Source organism: Nelumbo lutea, chromosome 1 (genome assembly GCF_056320005.1).
Source record: "Nelumbo lutea isolate HS-2025 chromosome 1, American lotus-T2T, whole genome shotgun sequence".
NCBI lineage: Eukaryota > Viridiplantae > Streptophyta > Magnoliopsida > Proteales > Nelumbonaceae > Nelumbo > Nelumbo lutea.
Genome location: NC_142684.1, coordinates 176,495,027 through 176,508,438, shown reverse-complemented (window position 1 = coordinate 176,508,438; position 13,412 = coordinate 176,495,027). Strand labels below are relative to the sequence as shown.

At 38.7% G+C, this 13,412-nt stretch overlaps 1 protein-coding gene across 5 annotated transcripts in view; it reads right to left on the bottom strand.

The window, feature by feature from the left end:
* The window catches only part of LOC148879403 (glutathione synthetase, chloroplastic-like), a 54,546-nt gene that overhangs the window by 20,792 nt on the left and 20,342 nt on the right, over nt 1–13,412 (bottom strand). For all 5 annotated transcript variants that reach the window (XM_088960934.1, XM_088960937.1, XM_088960933.1 and 2 more), the window contains 5 exons: nt 12,419–12,541; nt 12,221–12,301; nt 10,804–10,884; nt 10,467–10,536; nt 9,823–9,944 (listed from right to left, as the gene is read on the bottom strand). In XM_088960934.1, coding sequence (XP_088817060.1) covers nt 9,823–9,944; nt 10,467–10,536; nt 10,804–10,884; nt 12,221–12,301; nt 12,419–12,541 — 477 coding nt within the window. The remainder of the gene's footprint in view (nt 1–9,822; nt 9,945–10,466; nt 10,537–10,803; nt 10,885–12,220; nt 12,302–12,418; nt 12,542–13,412) is intronic.

The following is a 13,412-nucleotide window of genomic DNA, read 5'->3' as shown; positions in this document are numbered from 1 at the left end:
TTAGGACTGATTTGTATGGTGTGGGCCTCACAATGACCTTACATAAGTCTACATGAGCTCAGCCCAGCCTCTGTGAAAAGGCTTGGACGAAATCACTGCTAAACGTAGTAAACCCCTGAGCACATCACTATGGGCTCAATATGGGCCCAACATTTACACTTAAATGATCATTGAATTCAGCTATCCTATGAAGATCCAACAATAATGGACTTAAGTAAGATAAAGCCCATTAAGTAATCAGCTCTGTAATGGTCTCTTACACTTAACCTCTTAGCCCATAATGATCAAACACTGCCCGACAAGGAAGAACCTCTCCCTAGGCTACAAGGTGTAATGTCACACTCTCCACTCAGATGGATCCCGGGAAATAAAACATTTTTCATAAAACATTAATATATTTTGCAAAACCAAATCTCAAACACAGTTGAAATCCATTGCTGGAAGTTTAGGTTTCCATCAGAGTGAGTGTAAGCCCTATCATTCACTTTGTCCAACAAAGGGATCAATCCTATCACTATGATCACCCACTCAAATGAATTCTCAGACTGCCTCAACATACCCAAGATTTTGACCCTTGATGGATCTCACTAATTGGCATATAAAAGACAGCCCAATCCAACACCTAGTGCAGTACCATAATCAAGTCTAGGGTTTATGTATAACTTTCCAGTTTTACCCATCAATCTCTAAGGTCTAGGGTATAACTAGAAAATGGTCTAGGTTCAGCGATTCATCCAAATACACACTGCATGTGCTTCGGGTCTAACCCTAGCAGTTGAGACAAGCTACTCCAACTTCTTTGCTAGCACATCAATGTCAGCCTAAGCAGGATAAACTCCCTAAGTCTATCCAATGACTAAGAACATTCTAAACTAACACGAGTCTCATAAGTGTCTAGTTCAATGAGTAATTACGCAGAAACATACCAATATCAACATGAAACAATAATGTGCTTTTATTCATTTACAATAAATGCATTTGTATATCAATCTGATTGGAGCTAAGGGCATACATTGTCTAACACTAAGCCACAATAGTCCTGCAATGTGCCAATACCATGATCCATGGCTTATATTTAGCTTATGCACTTGATCTAGCAACAATATTTTGCTTTTACTCATCCAAGTAACCAGGTTCCCCTAACAACTGTACAATATCCAAACGTATACTTTCTGTCCCCAATCGATCCTGCCCAATCAACATCAATATATGCTTCTATCTCAAGTTTTTTTTTCTTTGACAAATGAGAATAGATTTTATTAATTCTTAAGCTATAGGCATTACAAGCATCCCTAAGAGAGGCACAAGATGCTACCTCTCTATAAACAAAAGCAGAACATAAACTATTACAAAATTATTACAAGTGAGCCCAAAACAAAGATTGTCTATTATCCCCTTGTTTGGCAAGGGTATCAGCTAACCCATTAGTCAATCTCCTCACCCATTCTATCTTCAAGTTCATAACCTTGGTGATCCATAAAAACTTTTTTATCTCATCCGTGTATAACCATATTACAGAATCTAGATCATTTAACCAACCCACCAGTTTTGAGTCCCCTTCAATCACCAAATTGGTTATATTCAATTCATTAGTAATTTGTGCTCCTTGTAAGGCAGCAAGTAATTCTGCCTTGAGAGAGTCCCCAATCCCCACTAAACCAGAGAACAAGGCTAACAATTTGCCATCCATGTCTCTCACAACCCCTCCTATACCAGCAGGGCTTGGATTCCCCTCGCTGCTCCCATCAAAATTCAGCTTTACATAGTTTTCAGGTGGGGGTAGCCATACAGTATTTATCCTTTCCCTTCTAGAAGAACTTCTTGCCACTCCTTCCCAATTTCTCCATAGGTCATTAGGAGAAACTTGAGAAAACAGATCCATAGATTTTATCTAATGAATCACTCTAATCATTGCACAGTCCCTTATCCGTTCCTTGCTTCTCTCCTTCTCAAAGAAGATTCTCATATTCCTCCCTTCCCAAATAGTCCAAACTAAGGCTGCTCTGACACATCTCCACATTATCCTTCCCCTCTTTTTTGGCCAAGTAAACATAGAAGGATCAAACAAATTAGCCTCTGCTAGTAAGGACCACCTACACCCAAACAAAGAAAAAAACAATTCCATATATCTACAACAAAAGAACAGGAAATCAATAAATGGGAGCAACTCTCATTATCAGACCTAAACAAGACACACCAATTAGGAGAGAGACATAAATCGGGTTTCCTCTTCTGTAGCATTTCCAAGTTTATTGTGTCTCTTCAATAGAATTCCCTTCCCTAGACATGTCCTCAAATATCTAAGGATCCTCTCAACTACCTTCATATGGGGAATCTTAGGAGATGCATATACTAGCTTACCACATGCACAACATAAGCTATATCAGGTCAAGTAAGGGATAGGTATATTAATTTCCCTACCAGCTTTTGGTACCTTTCCTTGTTTGAATAATCCTCACCAATAAACACTCCATAGGTGTTTCTACTAGTCTACTCCCCATCATACTCGTCTCCTTTAGCAAATCAAAAACACACTTTTGACCTTGCAACTTCAATCCCAAGGAAGTATCTTAGATGGCCTAGATCTTTAATCTCAAATTCAGATGCCAAGAATTTCTTCAATCTTATATCTCTTATGGATCACTCCCTGTGATGACCATTATTAGCACCCAATGTTTGCTTGGTCCCCTCTCCAACCCACTTTTCACACTCCATATGCCTAATTAGACCTTACCAACCTCTTTAGAAGATGCCAAAACCCCAAGAAACCAATTTTTCAGTTCAAATACCCTCAAATCCACTATTAAATCTATAAGATTCCCTTCTGATGGTCATGATTATGCCACATCACCACACTTGTCACGTGATCAAACTCCATCATATGAAACAAAACCTTTAAATAACCAAACATACCAAATTTCAGCCTTAAAGTCCTTGATTTTGTCATTCATCTATCAAAGATTCTATTTTGACGAAACTGATAATTATGACTAATACTATGACACTTCTCAAGCCTAAAACCTACGACCCAAACATCTTTGGCATGACCAAACCCTCCCAACAGCCTCATAATTCAAACCCATGCCACTACATCAAGTTCCAGCTCAAAACTCCCTCATTTACCCAACCATCAAACCAAGATTCCATTTTAAGCCCCCTCATTAACTAAAATACCCACAACCCAAATTCCCACGATTCCAACACCTTTAAAGCCATCAGACAGTCCCATTAGACGCCAAATATCCTAAGGTATCCACCCTCCAAAAAAGATTTCAAATCAACCACTCTTATCACCCGCTACTATCAAAATCATAGATCTCTATCACAACACCTCTCCCAAGACACATGAATTTTACGAAAACTTTTATTAACCTCATGATTGACTACCCATCGAATTTCAGACCCAAAAATACCCATTTTACCCTTCATTTAAAAAATTCCAAATCGAACACTCTCTTTGCCCGCAATTCTCAAAATCATAGATTTTCATCATGAACCTTTTTCCAAGGTCCCCAAAACCTTCCTCAACCTCCTGATTAACCACCCATCAAATCAGACCTCAAAATACCAATTTTGCCAATCACATAAAAATATTCTGAATAGACCACTCTCATCAATCGGTACTTTCAAAATTATAAATCTCCATCACGACACCTCTCCCAAAACACCCAAAACTTTCATTAACCTCCTGATTGACTCCCATCAAATTTTAGCCCCAAAAATTCCCATTTTACCCCTCATACAAAAAGATTCCAACCCAAGGGCTCTTATTTGCCACAATTATCCAAATTCAAGATCTTCATCGCAGCACCCTCCCAAGAGACATCCAAACCTTACCATTACCATCCAAGGTCTCTCAATCAATCATCCTCCTATTTTTAGACCCAAAATATCCATTTTACCCCTCAATCAAGAAAGGTCTCGATTAAAGAAACCATCACCTAACCTGTTCTCTTTAGAGGTCACTTCACTGGTGCTTGAGGACATGCTAAACTTACTGCAACTCAGCACACAAGCTCTTCTCAAAGAAGATAAGAATAAAAACACTTAACAGCTCACAACAAGGGCATAACAGTCCAAGGACAGTGTCTTCACTGTTAACAGTCCCAGAAAACTAGTTTATATGTGATTGTAGAGCCTTCAACCACAACTTTCTGCTATCAACTGCCTAGAAAACTTCCTCAAACTGTTTCTTGATTGTCCAGCTTCTAGACCTGCACAAACAGGTCTCTCTAGCAGTCGTAGTAGGACTACTCTCTGCAGTATGAGCTCCACTAGCTTATAGCCAACAAACTTAGGGCGTCCTTGGTCAGAAACCCCAAGGAAAAAACCTAGAGAGTTGCAACCAGAACTGGGGTTTCAGGAGAAAGAAAGAAAAAAACAACCTGAACTGAAAGTTGAGAGAAGGGGAGAGAACAATACAAACTAGGGCAGGATTATTGCTCTGATACCATGAAGATTCAAACCCTAGGTTAGAGAGGAGAAGAGAGAGTTTGAAAGAAACAATGGGCATCCTTACTCTCTTCCAGCCCCTTATTGATATATAAATGAGGGTTTTACAATAATACATGCATGGACAAGTATACCCCTGCTTAGGTGGCAGCAAAAATACATAAAAACAAAACATAAAGGGCCAAGATAATAGATAATAATAGGCCCAAGCCCATACGGTTAAGACCCACAACAATTCCCATTCAGTGTCCAACTTTTATGGGGCTTCTTATCCTTCCTCAATGCAGCTGGTTTCATATGTGGATATAAAATCCAACATGTCTCCTTGGTGCGTTTCTCACCGCCACAATAGATATATTTAAGATTCTTCTTGTTGAACTCTTTCCCCCTTTTGGCCAGAAGGAACCAATGTTGAATGTTCAATAGGTGGTTGCACTCGGGTATCTACTTGCATTTCCTTTCTTCTTACTCCATTCCTCATAAGGTAATAAGCATGCACAAGTCTATAAGTCCATCCCTTCCCAATATCTGTGAACTTATACCTTCATATATGGGATCCAACCGGCTAGGAACTTAAATGCCCTTCCTTCCTCTGTTTGTGTGTCATGTTTCTCCTTGTCCTTTGTGTTGTCCCAGTCAATTATAAGATGATGGTCAAGTTCTTCCCACAACCCCTCCAATGTAGTAACGCGTGTGGCAACAGACAATGTCTCCTTGCTTTAGGACAGCAATATCTTGTGTTAATCTATAGATTCTAGCATTATTCTTCCGCTGTCCATAAGTCTTAGAGACATTTTCCCAAATCCTGAAGGTGGTAGGGAAATATTGGATAGTCCTTGCAACTCACTCTTGGAGTCATAGAAGCAAGAAGCCATGACACAACAGTCACATTTTCCCTACACCGGGTTGCATATTCAGCATCTTCCTCCTTGGGTTCCTTCTTTTTCCCATTAATATACCCCATGAGATCCCGGGAAGTGATGAACAAATTGGCCGAGACAGACCATTCTGAAATTATACTCATCTAGCAGCACACCAGTTATTTGTAAGCTGTGCAGGTTGGGGTTATCAAGATTGGAAGACCTCCCAACAGATTGGTTGTCCTTAAAAGACACTACTTCTGAAACCAATGACATTTTTTTCTTCTACCAACACACCAACTGCTGCTATTACACCAGATTCAACATATACATGCTGAAACACAGGCCTAGAGTGAAAGAGAACACTACCAGAGCAACAAGAACCCAGCTGTAACACTTTTCTCAGACCATCTGTACCTTCCAAAGCTTGAGAAGACCTACAGCAGTCGGCAATACTAGTAACTTGGTTTCAGTACAAAACTAGAACTGCCTACTCAATCCTCCTAAATTTGTCTTTAACAAACCTCCCTAGTAGCCAAATGGTTACTGGCTGTCACCACAATCTAGTAGCGCATAGACTAGGCTGAAACTTCCCCTTTGATCCCTACTCCCAAAGAGAAACCCTAGTTATAAACTCCCTTGGGCACAACAATCAGAACTAGGGCTCTCTAATCAGTAACAAGTGTAAGAAAACCCTATTCAATTCTAAGTTAAAGTAGAGAAGAAGAAAAGAAAGAGAAAGAAGAAGAAGAGAAGAGAAGAAGAAGAAGGGTTCGGCCAGACTAGAAAGAAGAAAAATTATTCTACCTAGCCGACCCACTTGTATTTATTTCAAATAATAGAGTTACAAGAAAGACCAAAATACCCCTGATGGAAGATGGGACACATAACTTAAACTTAGATAAAATAGACCTTTCACTCTCAAACAAATAAACCAAAATGACCAAAATACCCCTGATTTGAGACAATAGTCCCAGCTTGTTACAAATATAATCTACTCTGCCCCGAGACAATCCCTTTGTAAAGAGATCTGCCCACTGATTTTCTGAGCTCACATGAGATGTGGTTATCACTCGACTTATCACTTTCTCTCTTACGAAGTGACAATCAACCTCAATGTGCTTAGTTCTCTAATGGAAGACTGGATTGGAAGAGATGTGAACAGCAGCTTGGTTATCACAGTATAGTTTCATGGGTTTATCAATTGAGAACCCCATCTCATGTAGCAAATTCTTCAACCATACTAGTTCACATGTGGTATGAGCCATATCCCTGTACTCAGCTTCCGCACTACTCCTTGCCACCACTGTTTGTTTCTTGCTCTTCCAAGTTACAAGATTGCCACCAAGGAAGGTACAATACCCTGTAGTTGATCTCCTGTCTGATATAGAATCAGCCCAATCAACATCTGTGTACCCTACTATCTCAGGGGTCCCTCCACTTCGGTATAGCAAGCCACAACCTGGAGCACCCTTCAGGTACCTAACAATCCTCATAACAGCTTCCCAATGAGGAACCCGAGGATGTTGCATAAACTGACTCACCATACTCACAGCAAATGATATATCTGGTCGGGTAATGGTCAGGTAGTTCAACTTTCCCACCAACCTCCTGTATCTTCCAGGATCATCAAACTCTTCACCTACATCAACACTCAACTTGGCATTGAGTTCCATAGGAGTCTCTGCTGGTTTGCACCTAACAGCCTTGTTTCTTCAAGTAGGTCAAGAAAATATTTTCTCTGACATAAGTTAATTCCATGTTTTGACCTTGCAACCTCTATTCCCAGGAAATACTTCAGCTTACCCAAATCTTTCGTATTAAAGTGGTCTTGTAGGAATTTAATCAACCTATCAATTATGTTACTGTCACTCCCAGTTATGACAATATCATCCACATACACCACTAGCAAGATTTTCCCATCTTATGATTCACGGATATGAACACAGAATGGTCTACCTGACACTATTTCATCCCAAAGTCTTTCACCACTTCACTGAACCTGCCAAACCAAGCACATGGAGATTGTTTCAGTCCATAAATTGCCTTTTTGAGTCTACAAACCTTACCATCCTCCCCCTGAGCAACAAACCCAGGTGGTTGCTCCATATATACTTCCTCAATAAGATCACCATGTAGGAAGGCGTTTTTTATGTCAAGTTGTACAAGAGGCCAATCATACATAGCAGCTAATGAAATCAACACCCGAACTGAACCAATCTTAGCCACAGGAGAAAATGTCTCCATATAGTCCACACCATACAACTGAGAATAGCCCTTGGCCACTAACCTGGCCTTCAATCGCTCTACACTGCCATCAGGAAGATACTGTGTAGACCCACTTACACCCAATAGCATGCTTACCAAGAGGAAGAGCAGTGAGTTCCCACGTGTGATTGTGTCGTAGAGCAGAGAGTTCCTCTTCCATGGCTTGCCGCCACCCTAGGGAGGTAAAGGCTTCCTGGACAGTCTTGGGAATGGAAACAGATGAGAGCAATGATATAAAGTTGCGATGAGAAACAGAAAGGTGAGCAGTTGAAACATAGTGTGAAATAGGATGGGAAGTACAAGTATGTTTACCTTTCCGCAGAGCAATAGGAAGATCAAGATCTGAGGGAGAAGCAGTAACAGGATCTATTGACGATAGCTGAATTGGAGGAGGGTCCAATGCACTTCTGTGGGTATACACTTGTGTGATTGGCGGCCTCTCAGTAGTAACTGGCATGGGATGTGAATCTGTAGCAGGAATAGGAGCCACGGGAAGGGGATCCGCAACAGGGACGAGAAGAGAAACTACGGAGGAAGGAGAAACCACAGCATCTGAGAAAAACGAGACGGATTCAAAGAATGTGACATCAGAGCACACAAATGACTTATGAAATTTAGGGTTATAGCACTTATACCCTTTCTGAGTCCTCGAGTAGCCAAGGAAGATACACCATTCAACACAATACAACTACCACCACACCACTGTTGTCGTGAACTTCAGCAGTCGAAAACAAACTTCTTTCAGCACACATATGAGGCAAAACAGAGAGGAACAAGACTAATAATGCATACTAGTCACTCCAAACCTCCACAACAAAAAAAATTGAACCAAAACACAGCATTCACAATCCCCTATTTGGGCAAAAAAAACAGCATTGTTCATACCTGTCCACATACAGCCATCTTCGTATCACTGAATAGAGGGTGTCTAGTACACAACTTCAACGACCACCACCACAGTGACTGGAGGCATTCTCACCTCCAGAACCACAAAACAACGAGTCCTTTTTGGCCCCTTGTCGAGCTTCCACTCAGGCTAGCAAAAAATTGAGGAAAGCTGAAATGGTTGGCGGCGAAGAAGAAGAAGAAGAAGAAGAAGAAGAAGAAGAAGAAGAGAAGAGAAGAGAAGAGAAGAAGAAGGGTTCGGCCAGACTAGAAAGAAGAAAAAATTATTCTACCTAGCCGACCCACTTGTATTTATTTCAAATAATAGTTACAAAAAATACCATATTGTCCCTCATGAAAGATGGGACACATAACTTAAACTTAGATAAAATAGACCTTTCACTCTCAAACAGATAAACCAAAATGACCAAAATACCGCTGATTTGAGTATTCTAACAACAAGAAACAAAAAAAATAACAATAAGATAGGAGAAAGAGGAGAAGAAACAAATAGTTTGGAATTTGTAGAGGTTGGATCTTTAGTGCTCTGATACCATGTTATCAGACATGCAATGGTGATTAGAGTAAAAGGAAGAGAGAACTGAGAGAAGAGAAGAGAGTGAATGGGTGGCCAACTTGTTCTCATTCGGCTCTAGAACAGGATTTATATTATGTGTTTAATAATACATAAAAAGACTAATATGCCCCTGATTAGTGATGGGACACTTAGACAAAAATAAGAGAGCTAATTCAGGCCCACTATAGACACAAATCTAAAATATAAAATATAAGGAAGAAAACGCCCACACTATCGCTCATTACAACATTAAGGTTGAATGTGATTCCAGGTTGATATTAGTTGGATGAGATTACGAGAACCTATCATATAGTATGGCCTTGGAGATTCAGGCAGTTGATTAGTGAGGCAAGAGAACTAGTGTCTAGATTGAACATCTCATTTGGATGGACTCTAGATCCGATTCATCATAAGAAAAAAGAAAGAAAGAAAGAAAGAAAGAAAGAAAAGACTCCTAGATCTACTAACTCCTAAACAGATGGTTGCTAGGGTTGAGTTGGGAGAACTGTGTTGCATTGGTGAACTTCTCTCCCAGGGTAAAGGTGTGTTTCTTACTTGTAACTACTGTTGCTTTTCTTTTCTCATTTTCGTCTCCTCTTGGTTTAGTTCTACTCCCTTCTCTTTTGGATCCCAGATGAGCTTGTATTCGTTTGCTTCTCTTTATTAATAAATCCCTTTGTTACTAATAAAACAGAAAGCCCAATATAGAACTGAAGATTAACTTCAATTGCATCTTGAATGAATAAAGAATTATGAAAGAAGAAAATACAGGTCTGTTACCTTTCAAGTACATTGGGTTTTGCCAGCTCTTGTTGGATCTTCTTAGTTCCAGCCAAATGGTAGGAAATAGAAGGGCATTTGATAGCAGAGGATTGCTCCACTAGTAGCCTAGCTCTCCATTCCTAGTTAATGAATAAGAACATAAGCATGCCAACCACCACGATGGAAATTGCACAATATTTAAGGCTCATTGTACTCTAGGACAGTCTACCGCAGTAGCATACAATGATCAACAGCTCTGGGATGAACAATTTTATTGGGCCCACCTAGGAAATTCCATGCACCAACAGTTACCCAGATCCAGTTCCTTGTACTAGCTGTTGCATGTTTTCCCTCCATGCAGAAGCATAACTTGGAAAAAAAATGTGGCCAATCATAACCTTAGAGTAGTCAGATCAGATCAGTTCTCATGATAGAAGATACTCTAGCTGGGAATTCCAATAGGATATATTACTCCCATGTGTTTCCACATGTACTGGTTAGTCATGCTTGGGGCCTACTATCTGGTAGTAAGATTTCTTACTACAATATAGGCCATCTCTGAAACAATAGCCAATGTCAACATCTACAAGGCAAAGCATTTTCTCCTGGGGAAAAACTCTAATTAGAGCAAAGTAGAAGAACAATGGAGAAATGGTTCTTACTGATTCTGAAGGATAGTCATTTGGTGTGTACCCAGCTCTGAAATAGACGACTGCAATTTCTTGGCCACCTCTGCAAATATAAAGCTTTAAAGTTGTCAATGTCAAACATATGAGAAATACCACAGACAAAAAGAAGAAATTAGAAACGTTACAGCTGTCTCTGGTTTGAAGGAAAAGGCTTTTATGGGTTTCCCTACCTTTCCCTTCAAACCAAACACGGCCTACAAGACAAAATGACAACTATAGAATTGAATACAAGAAAATGAATTGTTATAAAGCTACATAAAATTATTAATCAGAAGAAAATTGAAAAAGAAAAGGTAAATGAGTCACATACACAAGAAGTGTTCCATCTGGCAAAAGCTCCCCTTCTGCATCAATTTCTGCCAATGTTCTGCGAATAGTTGTTACATCATATGTGTTGTAAAGTCAAGGAAAACACTTATGCATGAAATTTGTATGAGACTTCTCTTATTTAATTCTAAAAGGCATTAGTAGATCTTATCCTCTAAGCTCTCCAGCCAGGATAATAGTAATATCCTGTTAATACAGAACAGAAATTTCATGGCAATAAGGGAAGAAAAAGATAAATTTAACAAAAATAGAATAAACACCAGTTTCTTGTGAATCCATCTCTTCAACTGTTTTATCAAAAAAAAAAAACCTATAAAAGCAACAAGTTTTTAATCTCTTCTGCTTATTTGTAAAAGTGTATAGTATCCAGAAACTTCAACATATGTTGCGTATAGGGTTGCGAATGGATCAGATTTAACCAAATTCGTTTGAATTGGCATCAGATATCTTTAATATAATAATAATCAGATAGGATATCATTTGATAATATGATCTGTTTATTAATCAAATTCAATTTGGATATTTCTCGATACAATCTGGTAGGATCTGATTTTATTATATATAATTATATAATATGTATGTATATAGCTAAATTTATTTGTCTATTTACAACATAGTGTCTTTTTTTATTTTTTTATTTTGTAAATTTATGCTAGTTTTATACAGGTCTACTGAGATTCAATTCAAATCGAATATCCAGATATATAAACAAATCAAATTTGGATCTAATATCTGTCAGATATTGAACCAAATTTGGACATACCAGATTCTTATCAGATCAGATTCAGGTATACCCTATCCAAATTCAACCTGATCCATTTATATCCTAGATGAACTTGATTATTTTTTTAACTGCTTAGGATGTTCTTCTTTATATTGTAAATGTGCATATAGAGGTCAGGTCTGCTTCTTGAGCCATTTAGTGGAGTTTAAAAAACTCAAGAATATCCATATGGCTCTTTTCACACTTTATTCATGGGGCAAATTTCAGTTTCAACCTCCTTGTCACATGGCCAAAATAAAAATTCGAAGCTTCAGATAGCTTGTGTCACTACTCCATGTAAGGTTGGGTACAAAGATGGTGTGGACCAGGGAAGTCAACAAGTGGTTGATCCAGAAGGTCCACAATCTATAATTGACCACAATATTCCTCCATAGGTGTCTGTGAGTGTATGCCTATGTACATCAAGCATGTTGTGACAAATATTACTATACAACTTTTTAACTATTAGGGGCCTGTAAACAAAGAATTTTAAAAAGGGGGGAATTCTTATCAATTTCTATATCCATATCTTGGACTCAGGAAAAGCAGAGCACATCCCATTTCACCAATAAATATTTTAGAAAAGAAGAGTATATTTTTCACATAAAGGAGGTAACTCTAAAGATAAAAAGGATATCTCTCCTTCAATGTGGTACAAAGCCAATGTTGGTCATACATGTTACGTTCTTCAGCTTGGACCACAATCATTACAAAAGCCCTGTATGGATGTATTTAGAATTAGCAACACTTCATCATAGACAAAGGCAGCAAAATCTCAAAAGAAACTTCTCAAATACAAACCAAAGGAAAAAAAGCACGATTTGTTGACTCCAACCTTGAATTATTATACTCATTCCAAGCTTTAGCCAATGCCTCAGCATACTGACTCACAGCATCATTTCCAGGGACCCTTTTGGGATCTAAACCTAGGTGCTTACCATTGTGATCAAGTAAGTACCTGCAGAATGAATGGATTTTAATTAGATAATTGCTGCTTACCCTATCTTACCCACTTTTGCAATGTCCAATATCCATGTAGATATGATACTCTTCCCCATGTGCACAGAAAAAAACCAAATAGAACCAATAAACTGGCCTAAACAAGAACTTCAAATTTGATTTTCTTTACAAGTATTTAAGCCTGAATTTATTCTTTGTAGAGAACACTGATGTGGTCCCCACTGTGTCCATACAGTTAGTTGTTATGTTAGTTTTTTTACAGTTTGTTAGTTAGTAGTTATTCCAGACTTATGTTATTAATTTGTCTTTTATTATTTTGCCATGTAAGCAATAAGGGTAGTTCAGCCCTTTTACATTTATTTAGATATGAATATAAATTATAAGGAGTGGGGCGGCAATTGCTAGTTCACTCACTCTCTTTTCAGAATTCTATCTTCGAGTTCCCCTTCTCCTCTCCTTCTCTTCTCTTCTATCTTTGTTTGTTTTTCTCATCAACACTTAAAACAGGTTGTAGTCTTGTTCGACTACTTGGTATCAGAGCACTCGATCTAGGGTTTCTCATGTAGGTCTAATTCAGCCAACCACACGAGAATTATCTAGGGCTGGAAGTCTAGAAAGATCATTCCTTTGGCTGATTCTTGGAGGTCACCAGAAGTCTTTAGCAGCTGTCTAAAGATTGGAGAGTGTTCTTGGTAATCAGGAAGAATCAAAGAAGAATTAAGTGATTAGTTTTTTTATCAAGATTGAAGGTGCCGACAGCAATTTGTTGATCAAGATTGAAGATTGAAGGTAGCAATCAGAATTTTCTGGGCAAGTTCTTTCTCTTCTTGAGGCCGGCAGCAGTAAGAGATAAGTTGGCAGTCAGTTTT